Source organism: Babylonia areolata, chromosome 15 (genome assembly GCF_041734735.1).
Source record: "Babylonia areolata isolate BAREFJ2019XMU chromosome 15, ASM4173473v1, whole genome shotgun sequence".
NCBI classification, from domain to species: domain Eukaryota; kingdom Metazoa; phylum Mollusca; class Gastropoda; order Neogastropoda; family Buccinidae; genus Babylonia; species Babylonia areolata.
The window spans coordinates 31,272,440-31,282,969 of NC_134890.1; the positions used below are offsets into that span (position 1 = coordinate 31,272,440).

The following is a 10,530-nucleotide window of genomic DNA, read 5'->3' on the forward strand; positions in this document are numbered from 1 at the left end:
TTGGGGGGTTTTTTCTCTCTTTTTTTTTCTTAAACGCTAGCCATCCTGTTCCACGACCTTTAACTGGTTTCGTTTCAATGCAAACACCTTGGCTGAAAGCACAGCTCAAGTGTTGGTCGTTTTCAATGGCAAACTCGGCGAAATTAATTTACATAATATTAGGGGTTCGGAGTGGAGAGAGGGGGAGAGGGGGTTGGGTGGGGTGGGGCGGGGTGGGGGGTGGGGGTGGCGGGGTTCGTTTGTACAGGGGAGGAAGGAACTGTAGGAGGGCCTCGCGATCTGCAACTGACTGCTTGCTGCCTGTCTGTCTGTCTGTCTGCTTGCATGTTCAACTGAGAGAGAGACAGAGACAGAGAGAGACAGACCGACCGACAGACAGACAGACAGGCAGACAGACCGACCGACAGACAGACAGACAGACAGACACTGAGAGAGACAGACATACAGACAGACATATACTGAGAGACAGACAGACAGACAGACAGACACCGAGAGAGAGAGACAGACAGACTGACAGACATACAGATACTGAGAGAGGGACAGACAGACAGACAGGCAAACAGACTGACAGACAGACACTGAGAGAGAGACAGACAGACAGACAGACAGAGACAGGGACACAGACACACAGACAGACAATCTGACGGAAACTGTGAAGTCTCCTCACTCACCTGCATGTGGACGAGGACCGTAAGACAGAGAGATACGGAGACAGAGACAGAAAGACAGAGAGATACGGAGACAGAGACAGAAAGACAGAGAGATACGGAGACAGAGACAGAAAGACAGAGAGATACGGAGACAGAAAGACAGAGAGATACGGAGACGGAGACAGAAAGACAGAGAGATACGGAGACAGAGACAGAAAGACAGAGAGATACGGAGACAGAGACAGAAAGACAGAGGGATACGGAGACAGAGACAGAAAGACAGAGAGATACGGAGACAGAGACAGAAAGACAGAGACAGACAGAGAAAGAGACAGGGATGGAAAAAGACAGAGAGGGGTCGAGAGAGAAAAAAGGGGGAGGGGGGGGACAGAGACACAGAGAGATGAAGAGAAAAAGACAAAGAGAAAGACAGAGAAAGAGATATACAGAGAAAGAGAGGGAGCGGAGGAGGTTGAGAGAAGGAGAGAGAGACACAGAGAGAAAGAGAGGGAAAGGAACAGAGAGATAGAGAGACAGAAACATTAAGAGAGAGAGAGAGAGAGGGAGAGAGAGAATGATAGAGAGAATTATATATATATGTGTGTGTGTGTGTGTGTGTGTGTGTGTGTGTGTGTGTGTGTATACATGTATATTTGCAAAGGAGAAAAACTGGTGTAACAATGACTTTGGGCCAGGTCAGAGGTCATGACATAAAGTCAGCATTTAGTCTTGTTAAATTAATCTCTGCATCTTTTGCAATTGAACAGGAATTGTTTTTCATCTTTTGGACTATTGCCACACATTGATACTACCACGTCTGTATCAAACCATCTTTTATTGACATTCACTCTGCCACGTCTTTATCAAACCATCTTTTATTGTCATTCACTCTGCCACGTCTTTATCAAACCATCTTTTATTGTCATTCACTCTGCCACGTCTTTATCAAACCATCTTTTTGATTGACATTCACTCTGCCACGTCTTTATCAAACCATATTTTATTGACATTCACTCTGCCACGTCTGCATCAAACCATCTTTTGATTGTCATTCACTCTGCCACGTCTTTATCAAACCATCTTTTATTGTCATTCACTCTGCCACGTCTTTATCAAACCATCTTTTGATTGTCATTCACTTTGCCACGTCTTTATCAAACCATCTTTTATTGGCATTCACTCTGCCACGTCTTTATCAAACCATCTTTTATTGTCATTCACTCTGCCACGTCTTTATCAAACCATCTTTTGATTGTCATTCACTCTGCCACGTCTTTATCAAACCATCTTTTATTGTCATTCACTCTGCCACGTCTTTATCAAACCATCTTTTATTGTCATTCACTCTGCCACGTCTTTATCAAACCATCTTTTATTGTCATTCACTCTGCCACGTCTTTATCAAACCATCTTTTTTTGTCATTCACTCTGCCACGTCTTTATGAAACCATCTTTTGATTGTCATTCACTTTGCCACGTCTTTATGAAACCATCTTTTGATTGTCATTCACTCTGCCACGTCTTTATCAAACCATCTTTTATTGTCATTCACTTTGCCACGTCTTTATCAAACCATCTTTTATTGTCATTCACTCTGCCACGTCTTTATCAAACCATCTTTTATTGTCATTCACTCTGCCACGTCTTTATCAAACCATCTTCTTTTTTTTTATTGTCATTCACTCTGCCACGTCTTTATCAAACCATCTTTTATTGCCATTCACTCTGCCACGTCTTTATCAAACCATCTTTTATTGGCATTCTGTCTGTCTTGTCTGTATCAAACCATCTTTTATTGGCATTCTGTCTGTCATGTCTGTATCAAACCATCTTTTATTGGCATTCTGTATGTCATGTCTGTATCAAACCATCTTTTATTGGCATTCTGTCTGTCATGTCTGTATCAAACCATCTTTTATTGGCATTCTGTCTGTGATGTCTGTATCAAACCATCTTTTATTGGCATTCTGTCTGTGATGTCTGTATCAAACCATCTTTTATTGGCATTCTGTCTGTCATGTCTGTATCAGAGCATCTTTTACTGGCATTCAGTCCAAGCAGTCTAAGCTTAACATGACAGGTTTTGTGCCATTTATTTGTTCTGATGTTGATTTGTTACTTCTCTGAATTTCTGATTATCGTTACTTTCTCTTTCTCCATGCCAGTTTTGTTTGTAACAAAAGATTAACTCGTTTTGCTCTCAACACCTCTACGACCCATGCTATAATCATGAGTCATGGCAGTATTCAATACTGACTGAGTTAATTTGTTTTTTTTTTTAATTCCGATATAAAACAATTCTCGGACCCTACTTATTGGGGGGAAAAAAATCCAAATTCATGCTCTGTTACTGTTTCCTTCAAATGGAATACCCAGTTCTGTTTGCCCTTCTCCTCTTGCTGTAGTATTATCTCGTTCGTTTGTCTTCATAATCTTGATGTTGGCAGCTTGGTCAGTTTGATCCAATATTTTACGCAAATGATTTAGTATATAATGGATACCTGCCAATTTCGCCAATCTTATTGTGTTTCTGTGTTTCATTAATGTAGCTGGACACCAAGGTAGCGCTTGTCTCCAACTGTATCAGCCTTTTCCATTTACTTATTCATTGTAAATTCCCGTATTTCAGCTGCATATTTTAAGACTGGTTCAATTCGTGTATCAAAAGGTTTCCAGAAAAAAATTGTGCATCAGCCGAACGTAGTCTCCTGAGGGATTTTATCATTTCGATCACGTCTTTTTTCCCCCTTTTTTTCTGCTCGTTTCATCGTGCGCATAATTACACCAAACTCAGTATGTCATATTTTCATGAACTGGCTACCTTTTTCTCCCTTACCTCCTTTGCGAAAAACTAGAACATAACTGTTATCGAAATTTACTGTTTCGCTGTAGTCTATAATGATGTTTTTTTTGCTAAAAAGAACATAAGAAAATAGTTGTTTTTGTAACCCGATTGGTATATCAGAAAAAAAATATATCGAATCAGCATATAGCATCAAAACCAATTCTATTGCCCCAGGAATCATCTGAATTCTTTGTCTGTTCTTCTTCGACATATCTGGTTTACACGTCGTGGGCACTGAATGTAAAAAAAAAAAGAAGAAGGAATAAATACATTTGTCATGAACACAAGCAAGCACAGAATCTTAGATACGTCCAATGGCCATGCACAACAATCCACCTTTTTTTCTGCAGAAAATACCCCCAAAATGTTTCTGGTCACAGAACTGAACGCTTTTCGGATTTACGAATGCATCTGAACAGGGGAAACGGGAACGGCTGGTAGGTGAAACAGGATTATGAGTGACATCATCACCAAAGAGTAGGCGAAAATGGAATCGGCGAATTGGACTTAGTCACTTGATTACACACACACACACATTTAGGATCAGATACCCTTTTAGACATGAGCATGTCTATGTTAACCAAACCACGGTCTATGCCCTAACAAAACAACCCCCCCCCCAAAAAAACCAAAAAAAAAAAAAAAAAAAACAACCCAATTTACTCAAACACCGGGGAAGAACACACACACACACACACACACACACACACACGAGTCACACGAGTCACACGTGCGCGCGCACACACACTCACACACCACAAGTCACACACACACACACACACACATAAACACACACACACACTCACACCGGCACAACACAAGTCACACACACACACACACACACACACACACACACACACACACACACACACCACAAGTTTCACACACACACACACACACACACACACACACACACACACAGAGCTTACAACAACGTATCTGTGTGACCTGGCGACAGAGACTGAAAGCGATACCACATTAGAAAATTGGGACAAGACGCACAGCAATGACAGTTTAAAGAAAAAAAAAAAAAAAAAAAAAAAAAAACGAACCAAAAAATTTTTTTTTTTTAAAAACGGACCCAACGCTTCTTACTATACATGTGTGTGATTACTATCATCAAGTGCACGCGGCATGTGCTTTGGGGTTTAACCGTTTTCTACGCATTTAAAACGTAACGCATTGACACAGCCAGCCAGTGCACAGACAGGACAGGACAAGCTGAAGATAGTCGGTGGAGGGTGGGGGTGGTGGAGGTGGGTAAGGTTTGGGGTGGGTGGGTGGGGGAGGTGGAGGGAAGAGGCTAGGAGGTGTGGGTGTGGGTGTGGGGGTGAGGGAGGGCATGGGGGTGGGGGGTGGGGCGAAGCTAGCAGGGATTGTTGTGTGGGGGGAATTCAGGAGGGGTAACAGTACAGCACACACACACAGAGAGCAGGTTTGCAGGGACATCTCTCTCACCACCACCACCACCACCACCATCTGAGTAAAAATTTAAAAAAAGGGAAAAACAAAAAACAGATCAAATAAAAATTTAAAAAAAACAGGGAAAAAAAAAGCAACAAACCCAAAAAACAACAACGATGTGGAGAGGCGGGTAAAGGGGTGGTGGACATAACCGCTGGAATTTCATTAACACTTTCTGCTTGGTGGACCTGTCCGACCTATCCGTGTAAGGGAGTGTGGTGCGGGTGGGGGTCGGGGGAGCGGGTGGTGAAGGGCAAGGGGTACGGAGGTGGAGTGTTGAGGTGATCCTGGGGGGACGGGGGGGGGTAGTGTGGGTGGGGAAGTGGATGATAGAGGGGTTCAACTAGCCTTTTTCCAACTCCTCTGGTTGGTCGCCTGGTCGTCACGTGATGCTGTGGTTCCCCGCCTTCCTTCCTCCCTCCCTCCCTCCCTCCCTCTCTCTCTCTCTCTCATGGGTACGTACGACTGTGTTGGTGGCTTGGCTTTTTCAATGGCGCTGGCTGCCAGGTATAACGATCAGGAGGGCGACTCGGACCGGCTTCACCAGGTAAGGTAGTAGGTGAGGGAGGAGGAGGAGGAGTGAGGAGGAGGAAGGAGAATAGCTCAGCAGTGCAGACGACACAGTTGCCAAGCCCGTTTTTCTGCCCCCCCCCCCTCCTCCCCCCCCCCACTCTCTGTCCCTCACCACCACCCTCCCCTCTCCTTTTTGCTGAGACCCTGTGTGTAGCTTACCGTCTCTGTCGTGTGGCGCGACGTCCCCATAAAACCGACACTGTTCCTTCCTCCCCCCCCCCCTCCCCTCCCCTCCCCCCCTACCCCTTATCCCCACACCTCCACCTCCCCACCTCTCCCTTCCTCCCGACTCCCTTAGCTCCCCACCCCCACCCTCTCCGTCCCTCCCTCCCTCCACTACCTTTTTTCCTTTTTTTTTTTTTTTTTTACTCCCCTCCTTCCCTTCGCTCCTTCTCTCCCTCCACCCCCTCACACACACACACACACACGCTCTTCTCCCCCCCCACCCCTCCACACACACTTCAACCCCTACCCCCTCACTCCTCCCCCTCCTCCTTCCAATGATTCGCTGCCGCTCCCCTCTCCCCTCCGTCGCTGTGTCGGAGTGTATGTGGCGGAGATCGTTTGTCGTTCGTCGCTTGCGAAGTGGAGGTGGCCGGGTCGGCAGTGTGCTTCAGTCCACAACTTATTGCCCGTCAATTGCCTTCTATTCGCAATCCTCGTGCTGTACAGGCTATCTTTGGCTTCGGGGTGGAAACCACCTGAAGGTCTATCACCCCCGTGGTATCTGGCGAAAGGTAGTTAAAGGCTATCCAGATAGATAGTGAGGACGTCGTTCCGTTGTTGCTGCTGGATGTTACTTACCTGTGGTGGTGGTAGTGTGTGTGTGTCTGTGTGTGTGTGTGTGTGTGTGTGTGTGTGTGTGTGTGTGTACGTGTGTGTTTTGCACGAGACGTGACCGTGTACTACCATTACTACTATTACTACTACTACCACTACAACAGTTGTAAAGGGACTTGCAGCTTCTGTTGGTTTTTTTTGTGTGTGTATGTGTGTGTTCATTTTTTCTTCTTTAAAAAAAAAATAAATAAAAGTTTGTTCGCAACAACAGTTTTAACCTGATTACAGAACAGCGCGCGCGTCACACACGTGCTGGGTTGTCGAGTGTCCTTCTCGGCTCTCTCTCTCTCTCCCTCTCTCTGTCCTCTATCAGGCCTTGTTTTGTTTTGGTTTTGGTTTTTCAGCGGTTTTTGTTGTTGTTCTTTTCTATACCAAAAAAAAAAAAAAAAAAAGGAAAGAAAAAAAAAGAGAGAGCCAAGTCTCAACTGCGCCAACGGGAGTAGATTTAGTAGTGCTGGTGAATCCGTTTTTGAGGAGGAGGAGATTGTGGAAGTCTTGCAGTGAGCTCCGTCTCTGACCTGCAAAGGAAGTCGTCTTCTCAGCTTGTTTCGACTGCAGCGACAACTTGTGGTGTACGTGTGTGTGCGTTGGTGCATGTTCGTGGTTGTTGTTGTGGTGGTGGTGGTGGTGGTGGTGGTGCAGGAGGAGGTGGAGGAGAACGGAAAGTGGTGGATGTAAGGTGTGCAGTGGCGGCCACGACTGCTGTTTGTACCGCTGGCGGTGATCTGGCTCGTGTCTTCTTCTTGCTGGAGGCCATTCAGCGAAAGGAAAGCAAAGAAGGAAAGAAAAAGAAAAGAAAAGAAAAAACAGAAAGGTCTCCTCCTGATTTACAGTTACCCCCCTGTTCAACCTCTGACGAGCTCGGGTCTGGCCGGGTAACACCTCACTACTACTACTACTACTACTACTACTACTACTACCCGTATTGTGTGTGTGTGTGTGTGTGTGTGTGTGTGTGTGTGTGTGTGTGTGTGTGTGTGTGTGTGTGTGTGAGTGTGTGTGTGTGTGTGTGTGTGAGTGAGTGTGTGTGTTGTGTTGTGTTGTCCTCGCACCCCGAGTAGCCATGCCTCTCTTGCAGTCGGCTGAACTACCCTACGCTGTCACCTACCCCGTTGTGTGGTGCCAGACGTGAAGAGTGTACACACGTGTACCCCGACCGACAAGTGTATACCCCTACCTTTTTTTTTCTTCTTTTTTTTTTCCTTCTCCCTTTTTATATTTCCCCCAAGGAGCTCAGCGTGATTCAAGTGATTGTGAGGATCTGTTTTCTCCTCGACATTTACGTACAGCTGAAGCCAGCGTGTTGAGGTTGTCTTGCATCAGTGTCTTGCGGTGTGTACGTACGTGTGTGTCGGTGTGTGCTTTGGCGGTCACAAGTTTTCAAGGAGTGGCATTTATACATACACACATACATACATATTACTGCACACATGTGTGGATGCTCGGGTCAGAAAAGATAAAGAAGAAGAAAAGAAAAAAAGAGAAAAGAAAAAGGAAGAGCTTTGTGTTGCTTTGCGGGGAGGAGGGTGTTGGATTTGAAAAGGAGCCTTGTGATATCCCCGTCGCCCCCGCTGTTTCTCCACCCGGGGTGGATCTGGTGTGTGTACCTGTGTTGGCTGGATGTTACTCAAGCTAGGTGGATAGTGTTGTCGTGTCAGCTGGGGTGGGTGAGTGAGTTGAGTGGGTGCCTTACCTTGGACTACATCCTTCCACCACCACCACCACCAACGACAACCCCTCCACGGCCCACCCGCCCTAACCCTCCCCCCTCCCCCTCCCCCTAGCAGTGAGTGAGGGGGGTGGTGGTGGTGGGCCCCGTCGTGCCATGAAGAACCGTGCCGACCCAGGGGCTTCAGTGTTTGTCACGTCGGCCTTGACCTCTGAAGACCTCGTGCTGCGAGTGTGGGCCAGGTGTGCTGGATAACTAGCTGGTGGACCTCACCCTCCCTTCCCCTTCCCCTCCCTCCCTTCCGTCCATCCATCCTTTCCATCCTCACCGTTCACCAGGAAGCAGGTGCCCCTCAGCGAGCGCCTAGGTGGTGGATGTGTCCGGATCATGGTGGTACCGGCGGGGGGCGCATGGCTCGCTCTGCACGTGCTGCTGCCGCTGTGGATGGTGATGCTGATGATGACGCTGCTGCCGCCGCTCTCCCAGCCCCGGCTCGTGTCCGCGGCTGTGACGTCACCGTCCTCGTGGTCAGGCCACGTCAGCGACAGCGTCACCGCCTACGTCAGTTCGGGGAAGCAGGATCAGCAGCAGGAGCAGCAGCAGGAGCAGGAGCAGGCGGACATGCCGGCAGCGAGGCAGTACTACCGTGGACAAGGTATGGAGTCTGGGCAGGCAGGGGCAGGTAGCATGCTAGCGGATGGGGCTTCCCACCAGGACGGGTTCGCCATAGGTAGGTCCTGTGTGGGTCCGTGGGTCTCTTTTTTTTTTGTATTCTTTGTTGTTGTTTTTGTTTCCATTTTCTCCAACGGTGTACATCCCCCCCCCCCCCCCCGAACCCCCACCCCACGCCAGCTACTCCCCCCCCCCCCTTCATCCAACGTCCCTTTATTTTGTCTCCATTACAGAAACCGCCCCTCACACCTCCCATCCTTATGACTCCAATGTAGACATCCCCCATCATTTTGTCTCCAGTAATCATTGACATCCAGCATAATTTTGTCTCCAATACAGACACCCTCATCATTTTGTCTCCAGTAATCATAGACATCCGGCATAATTTTGTCTCCAATACAGACACCCTCATCATTTTGTCTCCAGTAATCATTGACATCCAGCATAATTTTGTCTCCAATACAGACACCCTCATCATTTTGTCTCCAGTAATCATAGACATCCCTAGTCTTTTGTCTCCAGTAATCATAGACATCCGGCATAATTTTGTCTCCAACATAGACATTCCTAGTCTTTTGCCTCCAACATAGACATCCTTAGTCTTTTGCCTCCAATAATCATCAGACATTCCGCTTAATTTTGTCTCCAACAGAGATATCCCCCATCCTTTTGTCTCTGAACTCCACTATACCTCTGGGTATTTTTGTAACAAGTCTTCCTGGAGGAATTGCGCCACATCGTATCTGGGTCTTTTTTTTTTTTTTTGCCTCTGACCCTTCTGGGAAATTAGTCCACATAGCATCTGGGTCTTTTGTCTTCATCGATTCTTGGGGAGGTACTCCCCACAGATCCTAATTTTGTCATGGGGAGTTGGTTCACACATCATCTAGGTGTTTTCTCTCTCCTTTGTGTGTGTGTGTGTGTGTGTGTGTGTGTGTGTGTGTGTGTGTGGCGGGGGTTTGGGGGGCATGGGGTGGGGGTAATCCACACAGCTTTATATATTTTGTCTCCTTGGATTTTGATCCCCATAGACACCTTGCATGCTTTTGTCTCTCTCCTTGCTAGGGGGAGTTATTTCAGATAGCACCTGCTTCTTTTGTCTCTCTCCTTGCTAGGGGGATTTATTTCACATAGCACCGGAGTATTTTTGTTTCCATCCTTCACAGGGGAGTTATTTCACATAGCACCGGAGTATTTTTGTTTCCATCCTTCATAGGGGAGTTATTTCACGTAGCACCGGAGTATTTTTGTTTCCATCCTTCACAGGGGAGTTATTTCACATAGCACCGGAGTATTTTTGTTTCCATCCTTCATAGGGGAGTTATTTCACATAGCACCGGAGTATTTTTGTTTCCATCCTTCATAGGGGAGTTATTTCGCATAGCATCCGGGTATCCTGTCTATGCTCTGGCTGACTTATTCCACACAGCATCTAGGTATTCTGTCTGTCCTGGTTGAGTCAGTCCACACAGCATCTAGGTAATCTGTCTATGCCCTGGTTGAGTTAGACCACACAGCATCTAGGTATTCTGTCTATGCCCTGGTTGAGTTAGTCCACATAGCATCTAGGTATTCTGTCTATGTCCTGGTTGAGTTAGACCACATAGCATCTGGGTACTCTGTCTATGCCCTGGTTGAGTTAGTCCACACAGCATCTAGGTAGTCTGTCTATGCCCTGGTTGAGTTAGACCACACAGCATCTAGGTAGTCTGTGTATGCCCTGGTTGAGTTAGACCACACAGCATCTAGGTATTCTGTTTATGTCTTGGTTGAGTTAGACCACACAGCATCTAGGTATTCTGTGTATGCCCTGGTTG

At 46.8% G+C, this 10,530-nt stretch overlaps 1 protein-coding gene across 5 annotated transcripts in view; it reads left to right on the plus strand.

Annotated features, from left to right (window-relative positions):
* Positions 1–6,110: 6,110 nt before the first annotated feature.
* The window catches only part of LOC143290564 (uncharacterized), a 123,510-nt gene continuing 119,090 nt past the window's right edge, over positions 6,111–10,530 (plus strand). For 2 of the 5 annotated variants that reach the window (XR_013056419.1, XM_076600124.1), the window contains exons 1-2: positions 6,111–6,269; positions 7,451–8,771. Coding sequence is in view for 4 of the 5 variants with exons in the window: in XM_076600124.1 (XP_076456239.1) it covers positions 8,429–8,771 (343 nt within the window). In the remaining variant the exon portion in view is untranslated. Of the gene's footprint in view, positions 6,270–6,779; positions 7,248–7,450; positions 8,772–10,530 lie in introns of those variants that run through there. The other 3 variants (XM_076600128.1, XM_076600126.1, XM_076600125.1) reach the window with 3 other exon arrangements.